The sequence below is a fragment of the Melospiza melodia genome, chromosome 4 (assembly GCF_035770615.1).
Source record: "Melospiza melodia melodia isolate bMelMel2 chromosome 4, bMelMel2.pri, whole genome shotgun sequence".
In the NCBI taxonomy this organism is placed as follows: Eukaryota; Metazoa; Chordata; class Aves; order Passeriformes; family Passerellidae; genus Melospiza; species Melospiza melodia.
Genome location: NC_086197.1, coordinates 75,233,308 through 75,254,404, shown reverse-complemented (window position 1 = coordinate 75,254,404; position 21,097 = coordinate 75,233,308). Strand labels below are relative to the sequence as shown.

Here is a 21,097-nt window from a genome sequence, read left to right as displayed (position 1 = left end):
CCACAATACTAGCAGCTTACTGAAGGAAAAGCATGACCAAGTAAAGTCTCCTTCAGCTGGAAACCTAGGCCATTATTTAAACACTAAATTTAGTCAATGACAATACAAGTGGAAAAGTAATTGGACAGAATAACTAAATGAAGAGCATTGCTGGAAAGCAAGATTGGTTTTTAAAAAAAGCATCTTGCAGGTAAGGTATAGTTACAATGAGACATCCTGAAGCTGGTCTGCAGACTGGATATCACACAAAAAAATGCACAGAATGGAAACCGATACATCTGAGAGTCAGAAATCTAAGCAGGAAGTGTTCATTATTGGCAGAAGAACCAATAGCAAGTTATGAAAAAGGGAAAGAACCCTCAACATAAATCATATCACTGGTGAAGTGAAGACAGACAGGAGGACTTTGCCACCCCAACAGCTTGAAAAACTGGAGAAAGCTCTGAACAGTACAATCCCATGGGGGAAGGAGGGACAGGACATCAGTGAAGGGAGTTTAAGAGACACCAGCTTTCAGATACATCATTAGATCTTTTAAGTTAGTTATTGGCTGAAGCCCTCTTGAGCAATAACTGGTAACAAAGGATAGACTGAGAAGTCATTTGTTACCTTATTTTTCAAAAAAATGCTGAGTTGCATCCATGTTTACCATCTTGCTGTGAAGTCTAGCACCTGAGAAAAACCAGATAAGTGAGTGCAGAGTTGAATGTGAAAAACAAACCTTCACTGCAATATGCAGAATCACTCACTTCCTATAAAAGCCTTCTTTAAATGGAGGGGAATTAATGCTACAGGCGTATGTGCTCCTGTGTGTGTTTTTTTCATCAACCTGTTTTGCTCCCTTTTGTCCCTTATTCTGATGCTGAACTCTATGATACCAAAATGCTCAGTCTCACCTGCCATTTCCCGTATTTGTTTTTGTCTCACATCTGAAGCTCTCCATCCTTTCCTACCCAGAACAGATTCTCTTAATATCCACAAATCCACTGTGCTGTTTACACTCAAGTTTCTCATGTCAGAATCTACCTATGTAGAAAGTGTACAAAAAATAGTTCTTCTAACAGACAGGTACAATTGTGCCCCAAGAAAAGCCAGTTAAAACATGAAGACAACATGAAGATGCAGTGAACCTCATTTGCGTTAATATAATCCATGTCATACTTCTATGTGACTGAAATGAAGTCTGTGCAGTTAGACATATTACATGTACATGTCTACATTTACAGACAACCCTGTAAATTAAATCCACATAAACTCTGAACTAATGTACAGTGAAGAGGAGAATATGTAGAAGGAAACCTGAAAATGTTTAGCATGACATTGATACACACTTATTCTGGACGGATATTTTGCTTACTCATTCTTTGCCCTGCCTGCCTTCTTCCCTTCTCCACTGGCTCCCAGCCCCTGGAAGCAGTGAAATTACATCCAGACAATGCTGTTATAATAATTATGCCTTGCCCCTTTATTAAAGGTGCAAAGTAATCTGTGTACAGTGCTCCTACCACAGTCAGATCAAGAGAGCTGAGTACCATCCTGTCAACCAGTTTGCCATTTCAAAGGTGTGCAGTACAGTACAAAATCCACCATCCTGGCACAAATAACACCAGAGTAAAAAAAGGTGAAAGTTTTTCAAGGGCTACTTTACCCTGAACTCAAGTACTTAATCATGGGCTTGACCTAAATTTTGCAGTGAATGAAGAGAATTCTGGACATTCTCCAGCAGCTTCAGCTAAATTAGATATGAACAAGGCCCTGGGGCCCTGCATTCTCTGGGATGCCTCAGGCTTGGGACTCGCAGAGAATCCACCTTTGAACAGAACTGTGTTCCAGTTTTTAATTAACCAAGTTTCCTCAGTTAAGCTTTTCCTGTGAAAGCCTCCTACAGTAAAAAAACTCTTTAGAATGTTATGCTGCAGCAGATGAAAATAAACCTAGCTGACAAATTTTCAAAAATTTTCTTGGAAAGAACATAATTTCAAGGACTACAATCATTCATTCCAGATACATGGTTCATGAACTCAAAAGCAGCACATCCAAGTACTGCATGTTCTCATCTCTCCTAACTGCCATATGCTGCTCAGTCGTTTCATTTTATATGCACCCTCATGGCTCCAGGCTTCGTGGGCAGATGGCTCTTTGCCACCTAATCAAATTCACACATCAAATACATCTCAAGTGAGGTCTTTTGTAGAACTGTATCCTCCTTTATTTTCTCTTCCTTACTTGAGCATTTGAACATCAGTATAAACTTGTACTACCAAAAGGTTGATAATTTTCAAATATAAACCACCAATTCTTCAATTAAGCAAACATGGTACAAGCAGTTCTAGCCCACTCTACAAATACAATTTAGTGCCTTGGAACTTCACAGTATACCCAGAGAGTCTTTAATATGCCTTTTGGTTCTATTTTGGGACCCTCCTTCTTCCAAAGCCACATCTGTTCTTTGAACAGAGCACATCTACATCCTCTGCCTCCACACAAGTAGATAAAATAATGCATTTTTACTCCTGCAACCAAGTGACAGTTTTTGCTGCACTGCACTGAGCTTGATGCAGTATCCAAATTTGGATGCCTTCTAATTCTCTTTAACTGGATATTGATAAAACTGAATTTTAATAGATCCGCTCATCTTGATGTAGGTTCATAGCCATTGCCTTTCATGAACTTAAAACCTCAGAGATGCTTTTGATTCTCTGAAGCATCCTATTCATCAGACAGGAAACTTCTCATATTAGTAACTGTGGTATTTCTTCAAGCCACTGTGACCCACATTCCCTAACTGGGTTGGTTAAATGTTTCACACACTTTTATCACATTCTACTGCCACAATTTCTGCAACTCTTTACTTGCTGCATTACCTGTCACATCCATTAAATGCATGCATAAGCACACATTTCCTCTGTTTGAATGCACAGCAGGGTCAGGGTTAGCCTGACAGTGATGGAATGCTGTTTCTCAAACCTGTACAATTCTTCAACCTAAAAAATGTTGCTTCTTTATAAGGACTATTTCCTCAGCTTATTCCTTCTAGGATATGTTTTACAGATACCAGCACAGATACAAGAAATAAGGTCATCTACATTAAAAGTGATTAAATCCTCCACTTTACACCTTTTTCTGTAAAGAAGGAGCAGTATAGTAATTTTTTTTAATTGCCTTCAACAGCTACAGGAAACAACCCTCGCCCTGTTAAGATCTGTAAGATAAACAAAGCTGCTGAGGATGAGCATTTTAAGGACACCTAAAAAATGGTTTTGTAATCTATACTAAAAAGTAATCAGCTATCAAGTGCCAGTTATTTTAAGATAGTACATTTGGAAGAATATTATTGAAATATTTTTATAGAAGAGCAATAGCAGAAGAGTGATGGAATATATCATCACCTTGACACTGCAGATACAAAATAAAATAGAAACATTCATAGTAGCACTTATTAAATTGCTTAGAAAAGCTAGATGTAAACCATATTTTAAAATTTTAAACAGCCTGCACAGCTCACCTTCCTATGCTACAGTCAATCATCTCTGCATATTAAAGAAGGGCTATCCCAGAAAACACAATGACCCAGAAGCCAAAGATAAATTGGCTTCTGTTTAATAATTGTTTACAATTTCTTCCAGAGATCACCTATTTAGGTACATTTAGTACTTGATATTTACAGTCCTTTCTATTGCTCTACTGAGAGTAGTAACCTGAATGTGCCAGAAACATAGTGGGAGCCTACTAAACATGGACTAAAATTACTCCTGTGTCTCACGGCTGCAGTGGTTTTAACAAGTGCTGCACAGGCACAGTATGAGTAATACCATTTATAATCAATTAAGCTAATCATCCTTATCCCACTTCCATATCCCTTCCTCCCCAAGGACAGATAAAAGGCATCTCCTAGTGATTTTGTAGACACTACTGTGTTAGCCATTTCAATAGATGAGAGGTCCTATGACCCAGAACATATTTGGACAATTTTCAAGCTGTTTTGAAAATACAAAAGACAAAATCTAGTAAGTAGATATTTGCAGAGAGACATGAGATTTTGACATTATTTAAAAAAACCCCAAAACTCTCCCACTTAGCATAGATTTCTCTACAATCAGGGACATATTATTTATACTCTAAAACCAGAATTCGGATTGCAAGCCTAAGGTAGGGCCTCCAAGTATAAAAAATAGCCCCAAACCAACATACAGCTTGAACATAAACCTCTCAGAAGAAAACTCTGCGGTTTTTCTAACAATAACAGGAAACTGTTCTACAAGGCATTTTCTATTCTTCTCTCTTTTGATAACAAGGCTACCCAATCTCACCTGTCTGGCCCAGAGCCACCAACAGCTGTTCCTGCTTTATGATACCAAACTGACAAAAGCACTACTGCTTGCTTGAGCTTTGCACACTAATTGCACCCTCTTGGCTCGATCTAAATTAGGAGCCTGGTTAACACTTTCCCTTGCTCCCCAGCCCTGATGGGATTCAGGTGGAAATCTGAAGCCATGCTGATTAGAGTAAGGGAGGGTAGGCATCAGCAGGAGCAGATTCCTCCACACTGAGAGTCATAAAGAGACTTTATTGACAAATTTTGGCCTTAATTTTTTTTTTCTCACCATGAAGCAGCTGCATTGGGGGTGCTAGAAAACAACTTTGTATTCAAGAACAGGTACTTATGCTATCTAATTTAATGGTTATCTAATGGTAGTGTTCTGAATTTCTCACCTATAAATGCTTTGTTAGCTTGCCAACAAAGAACTGAAACTTAAAATTATTCAGGAAGCCAAGTGCAAAAATCCTATTCCTGAAATTCCCTTGTATTTTAGGCATTAGATGCCTTCTAATACAAAAACTACACACATTACTGATCAACAGAAGTTAAGAAAACAGTTAAAGGAAGATGATTTAAAAATTCTAAATGCCAATTCTGCACAGAAGCAGGTTCATTTTTATGTTTCTTTTCCAATGTCACCTACCTCAAGTGACTTTATGCTTGGAACAAAAGAGCATGGAGGAACAACACTGGTACATTTGGAACAGCCTGGACAGAGCTACTGCTTCATGCTGACAAAACCAAACCCTATGGGGAAAGCAGTGAGGCAGAAGCAGCAGACTAGAAAGATACATCAATGTGCCTCAGCTACTGGAACTCTGGAAAAGTACTGTATTAGGTCAGAACAATGTCAATTTTATTTTTTATTTGAGGATATTTCTGAGCAGACTTTAACATTTTAAAATACCATGCTCCACATGTAAGTCAAATCCTTTTGACCCCATGATCCTGAAAAAGTCTCATGGCAGTGAATTCCACTACTACATTACAAGGTGTAATGAAATAAAGTTGGAAGATTGCTGTCTAATCACTTCACTGAAATCTTAATTCTTACAAGCTATCAAATATTTCCAAACCAAAGTCATGGACCAAGTCAAACTGGTTCTGTCAAATTCTAGTTTTCTATCTTTTTTTAAAACCAGCATTTTGAATATGGTATTTGAGAAGAAGACCAACTCTGATTTTATGTAGTGGCATAATCTTTTTTTTTGGTTTTTTTTTTTGGACTGCCTTTGAGCCCTAACCTAACATTTGAAGAAAAGCATGCTGGCAGCATTACTTGCTTGTTTAGTAGAGTTTAGAACTCCTCAAGCTTCATTATTGCACACATACATGATGTAGAGTGATTTTTATTTATCAACAATATGCCTGGCAGTTGAGCTCTCAGCTATTCAGTATTAAGAGATCTTCCTGAAATTCAGTGAAGGAAGCTTCAGATTTAATATACAGTACTTTCAGCAAAAAGTCAGTCAGTCTTAAAAACATTCCTTGGATTACTGAGTCCAAGATCTTTCTGTATCGAGAGGCCAATACTCCTTCCTATTCTGACTTGAGCTTGCACAGAAAGAACTTGAATTACTTCATTCTTGTTTCTGAATTCTTGTGTTTAAGGAGCAACAGAAGGCACCAGAAGGATGTTTTGAATGTCACTACTTTATATTAGCTTAGCGGGTGAGTGTGCATGTTTCTTTGCTTTGCAGCCAGTTACATTTTTGAATATTAATTGGTATTAATTAAGAATACATAATGTTATATTTGGATTTACATTTTCTATATTTGGAAGAAAATCAAGTCCTGATGAGCAAACAGGAAGAACTGAAAATAGAAAGAGGTCAGCTCGTCTCTTATTCAAAGTGTGAAATTGTGAATGTATTTTATATTCTGCTTCCTAAAAGTGAAGAGTTTAGACTACACACCAATATAAAATGGGTACCATTACCACCATGTGTCTGTGGTTTTGGGAACCATCACAGCTACAGGATAGCATGTCTAGAACCCTAGAGAGATGCAAGGACACAGAAAGTCTGAAAAGCTTTATGTGCAAAATATGGGGCAACACACTTTGCTAAGAGACCACGACGGTTCCAAGTACACATGGAGGCTGTTTTTAGGCATGTAGGAAACAATGCCTTTTGGATTTTGCCAACAGGTTCAGATGTGATCCAGGTTAGATCCATATGTATTTAAAACTCTGTGGATAACCCTAATTACTGTTACCACTCAAACTGCAGTCAGGAGAAACAGTGTTGATGTAACAATAATTTATTATAGTACTGCACGAATAGTAAAAAGACAATACCTAAAGCTGAAATTCAACCCTGTGCAGAGGAACTAATGCAAGTTTCATAATCTACTGAAGTACTACTAAAGCACTGCTTCCAAACAGACCAACACATAAAGCATCAGTGGTGTTAACAGTCATCCTAAGAGGAACTCCTCTTAAGAAAAAAAGCCTTGAGAAATTCTCTCATGAAACATTTCACTGCTAGGACTTGGGTCTAGACACTAACTGCAAGATGCACTCTCACAGATACTTTTCTGGATTTAAGTGTATAATTACATCATTTTCTTAAAAAGTTGCCTTGAAACAAAAGATTTTGAGATACAGACATAAAAAGATGGGAGAACCAGGGGACAGAATAAAACAACCCCATGATTTTCACTGTCTTCAACACCAAAACAAACCTGTATTACAGATCACTTTGTAGCACTTTACAAAATGTACACTATATATATCTGATATATGCATTTAGAACAGTATTATTTCAGTCACTAAGCTCTTCCTCATCACTGAAATAAGCACTTTTCTTAATCCGTGGACGTTTTGAATCATCTGAAATGGAAGATTCCCCTGCAGTCTGTGTCCATCTTTGTTGTTCTTCCTCAATTTTGGCTTGCTGTAATGAAGAAAAGAAAAGTATTAGCTGGGATTAAGAAAAATTAACATGCACTACAAATAACAATGCTAATTCTTAATATACACTGAATTCTTAAATAAGTTAAAGAAGTACACGGGTTTATTTCCAGATAGACTGTGTGATCAAAGCACTAGGAAACATTTCTCAAAGTAGTTCTCACATATAAGCTGTCTTCTACACCACAGCAGCCGCCTGGACCATCATGTATTCTCAAAAAGAGGAATTTTGCCCATGGCAAACTTCCAAAAATATAGAGAGATCTAAAGCAAAAAATCTAAGCAGATCTCTTTAGCTGAGATCTAAAGCAAAAAATGCCTCATCTTTTAAACTGATGTTATTGAATCAGCTTTGTTCTGCTAATAAGTCTTCTATCTATTGTCCTTTGCAGTCATTCATTCACATAATGAGTGCCTTTGGGGATTATTACTGAAGGTTATTCAACTAATAGTTTAAATAGAAGCTTCCTATTTTTACCAGTTAAAAATCTTTGGACGGTGATAGTGAGGCATCAATAGAAATGAGAATGTTTCCTGCCTTTATAGGTTTTATTTCCAATTGTGGAGTTTTTGGGGAAAGAGAGGAACACTGTGAGTATGTGAATCACTTTTTTGGACATCATCATGTAAAAGTCCTGCACTCATTACAGTCACATTCAGAACAAAGTTATTAATTCTTGAGGGTTTTTTTTTGGGGGGACAGGCACATAGGCAACAATGTTGCCCGGGGACCCAAGAAATTTGAATATCAGGTCAGGCTTGTTCTGTTTCATGAAGCAAAAGGGTGTAGAGATAAAGAAGTAATAAAGACAGTAATACAGATGTTAGATAAGCTAGCTACATAAAAAAATATGCATTCAGTATGTTTTGGGAGATGAGGTCAATTAGAGAATGTGATGGTCTGCATTGGGTAAAGGAAGTGTCCCAGTAATAAATGTTCAAGGACATTCCAGTGAGGACAGAGGATTGTGTCCGGTCACTTATACATGACTGGTTTTTCGTCTCCTCAGACAACAAAGTAAGGAGGGATTTGTGGGCAAAAACCTAACAGAGCATCACAGCAGAGATGACACAAGAAAATACCAAAGCAGCTTGAAGGGAAAAAAGGCTGCAACACACAAATGCAGCAATAGTGAAAGAGCAAGAAACCCAAACAAAATTCCACTGAACATGCCTGCAATGTAAAGAAGCCAACTACAGTTATCAACTACTGCTACCACTAAGTGCTATAGAGCAGACAGACCTATGCATGTATATCAGAGCTTCTGAAAAGCAGCTAAAGAAGGGAGTTGAAGTTAAAAAAATATAATAAATATGCCATGCTTCAATTTTGTACCTGAAAAGCTATGGCTTGGCTGAGGCTATCTAGAGCAGGGTCTTCACCTTCCTCTTCACTCTCTTCTTCCTCCTCACTTCATTGTGCAGGGAGAGAGAAAAAAATATAGATCTTTAATTTAAGTGTTTAGTATGAAAAAGCTTCCTAAAAGAAGTAGTAACATGTAACTCAATATACATACACTTCTTCTGGCTCCACTATTTTCTTTCTCTTCTTCTTTTCTTTTTTTTTTGGTGGTTCCCGCTCTCCTAGCATATTTTTAGGACAAGCATAACTTAAGTGTCCTGCTTCCTTGGAGAAAAAGAAATATTGCTTAACAGAAGCCATTACAAACAGCTATACATTAAAACCTGTAATGAGGGAAGTTCATGGGGGAAAATATGGGAGCAATTAGTAAGATGAATGGAATGCTGAATTAGCACACAGAATACAAACTCTTCTCTAGGCTTGCCATGGAAATGGAGAGATTAGTGGTGATATGCATGCTTAACTGCATGCATACTCAGAATATGCAGAATATGCAGAATATGCTTAACTGCATGCAAACTCAGAACAAGCTATAAGCACAGTAGATTTTTTTGTCTGTTACAATAACTGAATACACTACACGTGATTTAGATTGAAAACAAGATAGAAACATCAGAATTAACAATTTAGGACACAGGAGCGAGGTGATATTTTTGCTGTAAGAAGTGTTATGACTATAACACTTGTATTGGACATTAAATACTATCCAAATATCACTGTCCTACATTACTATGTTCAGGAAAAGTCAGGAATTAATTAAAATTTAAAACTCACTTCTATATAGAACAGTTGTTTCCTGTATTTATTTTACTGCCAGCTAAATCATGAACTTCCAAAGGTATAACAAAAGCAGATACTTTGAAGCAAAGAGTAGAAGGTTGTCATTGCAATAGTTTTCATGTGCATCACTTATTTTTCTGGGGTTTTATTTCTCTTTGTTTCTTTCATTACCATCTACTATTACTACTACTATTTAGTATTATTTCAATTATTAAGTTATTCTTATGTCAATCCACAATCTTTGTCCATTTCTCTACATTTTTGGTTTTACTCACCCCACATTCGTAACACTTAGATTTATCAAAGTAGTTACGCCTGCGAATGAATTCTGCTGCTCTTCCATTATCAATGGCAATACTTGCTTTTATTACTCTTCCAAACAACTACAGAAAATTGGAAAGAAAAGGTGAATGTTTTGGGACTGCAAGCCCAACCCTCCTGCCATAAAAACTTTCCACAACTTACCTGCTTGTTATTAAGTGCCCGAGAACAGTTTTGTGCAGATTCTTTATCCAAAAACAAAATAAAGGCAACTCCTTTGCTCTTTCTGGTGTCTTTGTCTTTCATAATGGTAACTCTGGAAACATATAACCACATTATTGATTTACTGAAACACACTAAAATTATTTCAGAGATTTCTTTTTCCTTATAAATCTCAGGGGCATCTTACCTTTGTTACACAGCAAAATAGTTAAAGTATATTTAACAATAAAAATACTTATTAAACAGAAATTCAAAGGAGCAGCTAACCTGGCCATGTATTTAGAGGTAGAGTGGAGATGATTTTTAAAAAGCATGTGGGTCTTTCTGGGACAAGTATCACTCCTAATTCCCTTGGGTGACTTGAAGAACAGAGAACATAATCTTTAAATTTACAAGCAACCTAACTGGAGGGAACTACATATACTGGAGGTGAAAGGAAATTTCATGAGTAATCTTACCATTGCTATTATTGAGAAAAGCACAGTGTGAACTACCTCCAAACTGAGAAATCTATGTTTGTGTAGGACTAATCAGCTAAACAGGAATATTCACAACAGGAAACACTACCTATATGGAGTACTGTTCTACAAATATCTCCAACTGAAAGCCAAACATCACGGATGCATGTGTTATTTCACACGACATGCTAAGTTAAATCTTCAGTCTAACATTGAAATCAACAGCTTCAATAGGACACCGAGAAGTACATGAAAATCTAGAAACAGTAAAACAAAACCTAAAGATAAAAATCTAGAAAACAGGGCCTGGTTGTGCGTATGGCTGGAATCCACACAGCCTCAATTCTTTCCATCTTAGTGTCAGTTGTATTTAGTCCAGAAAAAACCTAACAAAACAACAACAGTGAGAACCAGAATGTCAGGGAGCATGTACATAAAAATCAAAGTACACATAAAAAAGTAGGGAATACACTCCTCCCTATGTCCATAAAACAAGGTTCAGCCACAGGGCAAGCCAAAATTCTAAGAAGTAACCAAAAAACCAAACCCCACTTCAATACAGAAGGCTTAATATACAAGCTGTTTAAGTAACAGATGACCCACATGGTAAAAACACAATAAAGAAATCTCAAATTTCCCCACATACATGCACAAAAAGGTTGAACTTAATTGTTTTACTAACAAATCCTCTTGGACATGTTCAACTGCATGCATTAAGTTCAAGAGTCAATCAAACTGACTTTAGGACAATTCTATTAATTTTTATGCCAATCTACTCTTTAGAGAATTCCAACAGAAGCCTGGTATGACTGTCAGACTTCTAATCAGGATATTGAACATACCAGTTAATAACACAAGAATAGAAAGAATCAAGTGTGACAAATCTTTAAAAACTCAGGAACTTCTCAGAGCCATAGAAAGTCTGATTTCTTACTGAACAAACTCAGTTGAAGTCATAATAGCCAGGATATATCTGCTTTTCCTGCTATTTGTAACCTGAAACACACTTCTGAGGCTTCATAAACTTTGAAACTCTGTATCTCACAGGTTACTGCAACAGCTACTAGAAATTAGAGAAGATACTTGCTGGTTTAGGATTAAAAACTGAAGACTTGAGTCACCTTATTCTGACCAATTAAAAAAAAAAAGAAACAAACCAGTCAGTTCCTTCCTGTGGCATTTCTTTCTAGCATTTGAACACAGAGGCAGATATTCACACATATTGTTCACAAATGCCCCACATAGTGAAAGCCATTAATGCAGATGAAGCTTTAGGTAAAACACTAAGCAGTCACAATCACCAGCCCCTCTAGAATCACAGAGAACTGCACGCTGCAATTGTGGGAACTGTGACATCTCGTTCACATAAGAAATTCTCACTTTCACACTTACCCACTGTGCCCCACAGTGGTGAAGGAAAGGGGAATTACACTAGAAGAACACTGTTTCAACTATTACAGAGAAAAGACTGATGCTATGTAACAACATTCTACTTGCTCTTCAAAAATGGTTAGCAAAACCTGTCCCAAACACAAATATTCTTGTATTATGTATGTAACTGCAAGAACCTTCAGTTGTTAAATTAAATTTATACTTTATTAAAAATGAATAGAACTTCAATACAGTTCCACATTCATACTTTAATTACAAAAAGCTTAAGACTTTCAAGTGAAGGAAAGACATAAAATATTTAAAACGAGAGGTACAAAAATAGAAGGCCATATCAGGTCACTTACTTGACAACTTTCCCATACTTTGAAAATATCTGAAATATAAAACAAAATAAAAAGATTTAACAACAGACAATTGCATTTCACTAATAATAAATTTATCATGACAAACTTATATATCAGTATTGATTTTACAGTCAAAATTGTTGTCAACAAGTTTAATCTAAACAATGCATCTCTTAATACTTACCCTGTACAGATCATTGTTAGTCAAAGCAAAGGGTAAATTGGACACATACACTGTGCTTTTGCTCGGTGCCAACCCACCACTCATTTTTCTGATGAAAGGAAAAAGAGAGAAGAGTTAAACTGTACTGAACAAAGAAATCAATTAAAAAATAGTTTCAAGACTTTGAATTTTATTTCAAACCTAGCCCAGACAGCCATGATAAAGCTGCAGGAGAGCACAGCTTTCATTTCCTTTGCCTTCATGGACTACAGAAGACATACATTCCTTCCTCATCTCCTGGATCCAAACATATTTTTGTTCTATGAGTCGATCTGTTGTCAAGAAAAAACTGGCAAGTTAGTGTACTTACAATAATCCTCTGCTGATCTGTGCAATTAGAAAGGTTGGGGGCCAAAAGAAACAAGCAATGTCCACTTATTAAACATTAGGGACAACATATCAAATTACTGACCTTTGTACTAGTACCAGCATGATCTGATTCTTATGCAAGTATCAGCTCAGCTGCATTCAACATACAATAAAATACAACTGGTTAAGGGGGCAAAAAAAAAAAAAAGTTTCCCTAAAGCAGAGTCGTAATTATTGTGGGGAGGGAGATAAATACATTTTTAAGTCAATGTAGCATGATGCTAAAGTGGCAAGCTTTCATCTCCTCTCTTAACTATTGCTCAAGTTTCTGTACTCCTCTAGAACTGCAAGTGTCCAGAGCTGACCATAAAGAAGCATCTCTGTAGAAGCACCCCCCTTCCTCCTTCTGACTAGGGAGGAAAATTTCCAATCTTTCCATATTAATTTCCAATCTTTTCTATGCTCTTGAAACTGAATATGTCTGGAAACAATTAATCAATTAAAATAAAATGGTATGTGGTTACCATTATAACCACATACACATCATGTAATACTAGGTGAAGAGTAATCAAACTAACTAGAAAATGACAAGCCAATGGTTTTCTTCACATTTGGACATTTCCCAAAATTTTTAGAGGTGTAAAGTCTGTGCAAAACATTCTCTTTGACTCATTCTGTAGCCATGGTTCAGACCAAGAGCTAAGTCAGTAAAATTTAAGATCAAAACATACCCCTTATGAAAGGCCACACCAAATAGTACAGCAAACCCCCTCCCTACACAGTCCAATTTCTACCTCCTTGTCCATTTTCCTACAGCCTTATTGCTGCTTCCTGGCACCTCCAGCCAATTCCCAACTGAGGATCAAGCCACTTCTTCAGCAAGACTGCCTCATTTTAAAAATGTAGACAGAAGCTGATGGGGATAAAAACTTAAAAGTATTAAAATCAGCATCTGCCATATTACAGTTTCTTAGGGGACTTCTTGGGGAGCCAGTCTGAACAGATTGCTTGGCCAAGTGCCAACAAAAGTAACTAATATCACACTCTAATCTGGCTAATACTTTCTGGCATTTCATGATTTAGTTATCTGAAGGCCTGATATTCCCAGTAGACACTGACTGTCCAAGTGCTTTGCTTCTCTTTCCTTACATGCTTACTGTATCACAATTCATTGCAGTGGCAGTTTCCAAGTGATTCAATTTTGAGGTTTTTCATGTTCAGAGACTGTTTTCTGGCATGAGTGAAAATGGCAACATAAAGGTTAAGCAAATGAAAACAGAATAAATTTGCAATAAAGGCCACACATTGCATCTGCTGTTAGGCAGACTGGGTTCATTATCCCAAATTCCTTTCTGCTTGGCATTAGTATCCTTGACAAGCCTAACCAGACTGACTTGGCAACATGCCATGTGAATGGATGGCCTAAAGTGCAGTTATCCAGATGTACAGTGGATAGAAGGATTCAGGAAGACCAATCTCAACACTGCACTATGCTACACTGCCAGTGCTAATATATTGCAGTAGTGGACCAGAAAACACTGGAGGTGAACCTCAAGTATCTGAATACAACAATTTCACTCTGCCTAAAAGGCAAGAGAAGCTGGAGCACCTTGCAACATTCGGCAAAGCAGTCCCCATTTTAATGGGCAGGCACCAGGGAGAACAGCATGGCTGGAGAGCAGTCAGCCTACATATTGCACAATGCCACGGTGCAAACCTCCACAGAGAAGGTGAGACATCATGCAGAGATCACTACTGGCCTAACAGCTCAGTTGTTAGGAAATTATTAATGAAAGCAGCCTACAGAATCACCATTTCCAGCTGCACACTGCTTTTTCCAGGAGCTGAAAGAGTTGTACCCTGACAGCACGGGCTGCCAGACAGCTCAGGTTGAATGTTGTTTCTACTCCCCTGGACAAATTTGGGCTTAACAGTTTTGCTGCTCCAACTGCCCAAATATTCTTAGCAATTTGTATTGTTTAGGATTGTTGTGCAAGTACTGCTTATTTTTAATGTCTGACTCACTATACAGACACAACTTTAATACAAGAGGGAGTACAGCAACTGTATGGTTATCACCACTTATTATAATGATGTTTTCTAGTCAGAGGAGTGAAAAAATGCCAGTTCCAGCTTTAGCTAAGTCACCAGATAAGACATGTCATCTGGAGGCTCATCATTTCAAGGCTGAGAGTCCTGCTACTTCAGGAATTTTCTAACTTCATAAAAATGTCCAATATAAGTTTAAGATTTTCATCATATTCTTTCTCCAGGATTACCAGCCTCTCCGCTCAGCTGACCAGAAAAAAAAAAATCCTCTCCCCTCACAAAAATCTCCAAATGAAACAAAAAACAACATCTCAGCTTTCTTCTTGCTGCAGGAGACTCAATGAAAGTCAGGTACAGCCTGGCTTCAAGGCTATATCCTGCTAGAGCTTTTCAACAAATCAAAACATTTCTATTTTATCCTGGATGCCTTTCTGGGGCTTTCTTGATCTTCAAGGTATTACCTTCATTACTCAACTTTAAACACTGGCTAAAAGCCTTTACCATACCTCCACAGAACTGCACACAATTCCCATTAATGTAATGGCCTCTCTGTAATATTAATGCCTTCTTCATTTATCACTTTCACACACTAACTTTGACAATAGAGTTATGTCTCATTACAATGACTTCTTGAAATCAATCTTTTTTGTCTTTTCTAACAACTCAAGCTAAAAGAAGCCATTTTTTGACAAGAGCCATCTGTCAGCAATGATTAAGTCTCCTGAAAAATAGATCAGGTACACGAATACGTTTTGCTTCGATCCAATATGCTTAATGCAGCATCTGTCATTAGTATTGGGGATATCACAGAAAGACAATGATTAATTTCAGTAATTGGCTTTTCTACTCTATCCCAGAACACATGAGGACACCACTAAAACAGCTCAGATGCCTCTGAATCATCAAGTGGAGCCTAAATTTACTTATACTTCCATGACTTAACATTGATATTTCAACTTAAAAGCACAAACTTGTATGTTTGTTTTTAAGTGCAGTGCAGCAATGTCAGATCTACGATTTAATCAACTGAAGTATGTACAAATGATTTGTGAGCAAGTTTCCCAAGACACTCCTGCTCAGGCCAATTAGAGTGTTCCTATCTTGATCCTCAAAGTACAGTATTTTCTTCCTGATTTAACAGTCTCAATGGAGTTTAGACCCAAATCAACAAACCATTAGTTGTGGCAGGAGCTTGGCTCAGGCTAATAATCAAGTGTCTGGTAAAGGATGAAACCAAACTCACGTTCTCCTTGGTCCCTGACAAGGGTATCAACCAATCAACCACTTGCTGCAATTCTGCCCTGCACAAGGGGCATGGAACAGGCTGTAAGAGAATAATCTGTTTTATCTCATACTCACTTAAATAGTACCAAGCAAATATCAAATAGGATCAAGAGTTGGTAAATAAGATTAGCACTATCAGTAAAGAAAGAATACAATCAGCTCAAGCCAAAGAGGAACATAAAAAGGATCTGTGCTTTGAATCAAAACACTTCTACACAGTGATCTAACTAAGAAAGCTTAGGGACAGTAAGACTGGGCAACCAGACCATCAGCCCAGACTATCTATCTATCAAACACTTGTAATTCATATATGTTCCTTTTCCAGATTACATATAGGTGTCACATCGACCTTGGCCAAAATCAGTAGAATTTTGTTCCAGACAGATATAATAATATGATTCCATTTCCATCCCCAGTACTAATCAGCATTTACTGAGACTTTACTGGGAATGAAGACGATACAGCAGTAACTGCTTCACTTGACAACAAATGTGCAATACCTACAGAAGTAAAGAGGGCTCTGGAGGCCTGGGCTGTCCTCGTTTGCCTCCACCTGGAAAGATCAGGGCTCTCAGAAGTTCATGATTTCTATGCTACCATTTCCCCCACGCTCCAGAGGGAAAGCCCACAAAAGCTTTTCCAACAGTGTCTTTTTAAGGGGATTCTCAGCACAGCCAAGATGGGAGAAGAGCTGCTTGGTTCAATCGCATCTGGTGTCACCCAGATGTTCACCGAGGCGGGGCAGATCTGGGTAACTCACTCAGCGGCACCCATTCCTCCTCAAACCAGGAGACACGTAACCTAGTTCAGAGTTCAGCGCGAGCAAACCGACATTAAAGCAGCATAACCACAGACTGCAGGAACTTCCACACGCTGTGTTAACACCTTGGGCCACAACGTCACAGCGCGTCCCCGACCAGCCGCTTGTTTCGCCCTTCCTATTCCGCAAAGGCCCGAAGCGAGCGAGCCGTGACCGAGCGTTCGCGACGCCCCGGTGCCCCGGCCCCGCGTACCCGTCACGGCGGGGCTCAGCCCGCGCGGGAGCCCATCGTGCGAGCGGCCCGGAGAGGCGCAGCTGCGGTCCCGGCGGGGCGGGCCGGCCCGGAACACACGGCTCGCTCGCTCGCTCCTTCCCTCCCTCCCTGCCTGCCGTCGCCCCGGCCCGTCGCGCTTCCGCCGACGCGCAGCTCCCGGCGCGGCCACGGCCAATGGGCGGCGGCTCCGCGGCGGCGGGCGGGGCTTTCCGCCGACGGCTCGGGAGCGCCGGAAGCGGCGGGGACGTGCGGAGCTGCCGCGGGGCTGCCGCGCAGCGGGAGCGGGAAACGGGGCAGCGGCAGGTGGGTGAGCGGCGGGGCCGAGCCGCGGGCCGGCCGCCTTCCTGCGCGGCAGCAGCGGGCCCGGAGCCGCTTCTCTGGCCCGCGGCTGCGGTGGGACGCGCTCGGCTTCTTGCGGGGCGCCCCGGGGCCGCCTTCCTGCCCCCTCTGCGAGCACGTGCTCGGGGTGCGGGGCGCCCGCCCCGGAAGCGGAGCCTCGAGGGACGGCCCGGGGAGCGCGTCCGTCCCTCCCGCGCCGGAGCGGCCCCGGGGCGGCGGCAGCGCTGCGGAGCCCCCGCGCCCGCGGGTGCGCTCAGACGCGGCGGCGGGACCAGCCCGGGGCAGGACGGCCTCCTGTGGGCAGCGGCTGCTGGGTCAGCGCCCGAGGTGGCTCGTGTGCCTCATCATTTAATCCTTTGAAACCCATATGGGACAGAGGACTCTGATTCACGCTTTAATTTGTATATTTGTTTTGAAGGGAAGGCTCGTCCTCCTTGTACACACATCTGAGCGTAATTTTAAGCAATCATTCGTAGCGAGTGTATGGAGGCTACATAAATCTCATTGTAAACGTTTTCACTGTTGTGTGTGGTGGGTATGTTGGTGCAGGATCTATGTCCTTATTGAGGGATAAGTAAGACATGAGTGTGTAACTCCGGTCATTTCCTAATAAGTACTAGAATAAGTCAGAATAAATCTGTGTGATTAGTTTAACAATAGGGTATTCTGTTGTTAAACTAATATTTTAAGTCCTTGCTAGTATTTAAGCATCTGAAGTCTACTCTTCATGGTTCTTTATTCTCACTCATACTCCTTAAGTAGGCTCTTTCCCCTCCATGAGGGTTTTCAAGGATAGTCTATAAATTCTTTATCTGTGACTTCAAGGGAGCAAAGGCAGAAGTAACAAAAAGATGTGGGAACCCGCACAACCAGTGAGGACAGTTTGATGCAGTGGTTTGCCCTATGTGAAGTGCTATGGTTGGTTGTTACTTTCAAGAGTAGTTTTTGAGAACATTGTGGTTTTGACTGGTTATGGCATCAATATGGAAAGTTGCCATATTTTGTTGTCAGGATGGAAAGCCATGGGAGCAGTGGTGATCCATGCAGTTGTTTGCAGTGACATTGCTGGTGGAGCAGCTACATCAGAGCCTCGTAGAATATGCTTTTCATGGCACTGGCACTGATGATGGGCAGGTCAGTAACTGCAGGTGGTCAGGCAAAGATAAGTGCTGATAGATCAGTAATTCTATTACTATAACCCCCAATGCATTGCTTCCATTGCTCTTGTCCCAGTGACATAATGAGGTAGTAAGGAAGTGCAACTGGTGGGATTGTAAATCCTCATAGGAATGCTGCTGCTATTATTATATTCAGTTTATGCATGCTGTTTTAAGTAAAAATCATTGTGAATGGGTTGAGAAAGGTTGGAAGAGAACCTCTTGGTATCTAGGTGAATATCCCTGGACTTGTTGCAGTCATACTTCTAAATGCTTTTGAAACTCTTGCAGCCTAATATTTGCTATTAGGCAGAGACAGATTGTCTTTGAATCTCTGGTTTTTCTCAGTGCCTCTCTCATATTATTTTATTTCCTGGTGTTTCCCTCTGCTCTCACACTTGTGCTTTGTAACTTTTTCAGTAGGACTGTGCCTATTCAGCGTGTTTTACCTGTCCCAAGTACAAGGGGAAGATGAGAAAGTAACTTTTCTCCCCCAAACCCATTTTTATCTGCCTTGCCTTCTGTCTAGGTAAGAAGTAGTGGCTTATCTTTGAGTCTAATTGTTGGGAGATACAACAATATTTTCTGTCTTTATATCCTCACAGCAGGAATCATTCCAAGTTTTATAGTGCTGTTGCTAATAAGTTAGATCTCTCCTACATCTTGTACAAAAGCGTTTAAGCTTTTTTGAGAACTTTCCAAAGCAGAGATGATAGACAAAATTGGCTCACATTTGTCAGTCTCTGCTGTTTATCAAAGTAACATTATAAAACCAGATATATCCCAGTGGCATGGGAGGCACTCCAGCTGCCTGTCTCTGCATTTGTTTTGTTCACGTATGGCAAGATGTAGCCATCTGGATTAGGAGGCTGTATGTGTTGAAAACAAAAATGTAGATTCTGCAGAAGGATGATAGCACACGCTAGAAAATTAAAAATCCTGGAGAAGCAGATACTTGTAGCCTTGATGAGAATTGATGTCTGAAGTAAGTGTAAGCAGACAAGAATTGTGTACCAATGTTTCAAAGTACTGGAGTGCTTTTGCAAAAGCATCAGGAGGGTGCAAAAAATCTGAAGAGAGAGACCTGTGTAGTCTGCCTGATGAAAAAACCTATATTAGCATAGAGCAAAACATGGTGCTAATTGGAGTAAAGCCATTTTTGGTGGCTGGCTACAGTAGAGCAGCTTGTGACGTGTTCATAGAATGACCTCTGCACGTACAGAATGTGTTTGAGAGAAGATACTGCTTTAGGTAAAATAGTCACCTCTGATCAAAACCAGAAAGAGATTGTTTTAATTAATATGGCAAGTGATTATATATCATAATATTCAGCATCAGCTGTTTTGGTTTTTTTTTTGTTGTATATGCTAATAGAAGATAGTTAATCAGGATGAGTTATGGTGTTTGGCGTGAAACAAAACCAGGTTTCTCTCATTCTTTGTTTTACAGCAACTTTGTGCCTACTGAGAGAACAGATGAATCTCAATACAGCCTAATAAATTTGAGATTTGAGCTCTTGAGTCCTTGTTAATGGAATTTTCTGATGTTGATGCTAAGAGTTTAAACTGTCCATGGTTGCTATGAAAGCTGTGTTAGGTCACATCGGTTAAGAAATTGAGTGTTTTCTTTTTCTATTGAAACAGATAAAAAGTGCTCAAGATGCTGGGAATTGCATTTTCTTCCCTTCAAGCATTTTTTTCTTTTGGTATTTCCAAATAGATCCTTATTTTATGTCGTTGTTCTAAAATTTGTCACTTTTGTCTTCTGTATAAAATTGGTCTCTCCTTGTTTACCTTAGCAGCATTTTAAGCAATGTACTTGATGGTTGATTCTGCCTGATTAACTTTCTTCATTCCATACCTCTAAATGCAGATGAGTTTTTTGTTCCACCTGCATAGGTGCTTGTTATCTAGTGTATATTTTTTGTCAGTCTGTTGACTTTTGTGATAGTGTAGCTCTACCTTTTTCCAGCTTGTGTTTTTGTTGAAATATTGGTCTTAATTCTTGCTCATTTCAGTGAGGTCTGGCAGTGATAAAAAAAAGGGGAGTGTTTTTATCAGCTTGATTCCTGATAAAATAATGGGGTGTGTATGTGAGAGTTGGTGCCAGTGATGTGTGTTGGGATGTTGCAGGTGGTTTGACTGACAAAGCAGCATGAGGTGTAAGTCTGCCCTCAGCTTCAGTAGCATTTTTCTGAGATATGTTGCTTTTTGAACATTATGTTAACAGTTTCAATAACTTCTGCAGGCAAAAGGACAGGGTCACTACTGTATTTATCCAAATGGGAAAAAAAAAAAAAAAAAGCAGCCTGCTTGAAAACCTCACCTGAATTCAGCTCCTGGTATTTTGCTGTTTGCCTAAAAAACTGAGGGTTGCCATCAAGTACCTAAATCTCAGTTGGTGTGAGAGGTGGGTGGGCTGTGGATGAGCAGGAGGGAGTGGTGTGGGCACTTGAGGTGCTTCCCAGCTGTGGTGAGTGCAGACAGAAGGAATGGCCCACCCTGGGCAGGGCCTGGGCATGAGGGACCAGCAGTGAAGTGTTTTAGGTGATGCCTTTTCAGCATCGTGATTTTGCCTTGCCATAGCTAATTCTGCCCCTCCTGTACATAAAACCACAGAAATGTTCAAGTACTGTTCTGGGCACAAA

At 39.6% G+C, this 21,097-nt stretch overlaps 2 protein-coding genes across 7 annotated transcripts in view; one reads left to right on the top strand and one right to left on the bottom strand.

Annotated features, from left to right (window-relative positions):
• Positions 1–6,567: 6,567 nt before the first annotated feature.
• On the bottom strand, positions 6,568–17,075 carry ZCRB1 (zinc finger CCHC-type and RNA binding motif containing 1). Of its 4 annotated transcripts, none has more exons than XM_063155203.1 (9): positions 16,934–17,071; positions 15,880–15,960; positions 12,240–12,327; positions 12,056–12,084; positions 9,844–9,955; positions 9,654–9,761; positions 8,753–8,862; positions 8,572–8,647; positions 6,568–7,218 (listed from the first exon to the last, which is right to left on the bottom strand). In XM_063155203.1, the coding sequence occupies exons 3-9, from the start codon at positions 12,321–12,323 to the stop codon at positions 7,087–7,089; spliced, it is 651 nt and encodes a 216-aa protein (XP_063011273.1). In that variant the 5' UTR covers positions 12,324–12,327; positions 15,880–15,960; positions 16,934–17,071; the 3' UTR covers positions 6,568–7,086. The 4 variants fall into 4 exon arrangements, with proteins under 4 accessions (XP_063011273.1, XP_063011274.1, XP_063011271.1 ...); XM_063155204.1 differs by lacking the exon at positions 16,934–17,071 and adding an exon at positions 16,425–16,909; XM_063155201.1 differs by lacking the exon at positions 15,880–15,960 and having other exon boundaries at positions 16,934–17,075.
• Positions 17,076–17,189: 114 nt separating this feature from the next.
• Positions 17,190–21,097, top strand: part of PPHLN1 (periphilin 1) — a 64,035-nt gene continuing 60,127 nt past the window's right edge. Inside the window, exon 1 of one of the 3 annotated variants that reach the window (XM_063155200.1) lies at positions 17,190–17,257. The gene's annotated coding sequence lies outside the window, so the exon portion shown is untranslated. Of the gene's footprint in view, positions 17,258–18,871; positions 18,980–21,097 lie in introns of those variants that run through there. The other 2 variants (XM_063155199.1, XM_063155196.1) reach the window with 2 other exon arrangements.

What these genes read in the sequence shown, in the direction of transcription:
- ZCRB1 (XM_063155201.1), bottom strand. Translation starts at nt 12,323, where the DNA reads ATGAGTGGTGGGTTGGCACCGAGCAAAAGCACAGTGTATGTGTCCAAT. An exon ending in CTAACAATGATCTGTACAGG is followed by an intron (nt 12,085 to 12,239) that starts GTAAGTATTAAG and finishes TTTATATTTCAG; the next exon opens with ATATTTTCAAAGTATGGGAA. An exon ending in GGGCACTTAATAACAAGCAG is followed by an intron (nt 9,762 to 9,843) that starts GTAAGTTGTGGA and finishes AATTTTCTGTAG; the next exon opens with TTGTTTGGAAGAGTAATAAA.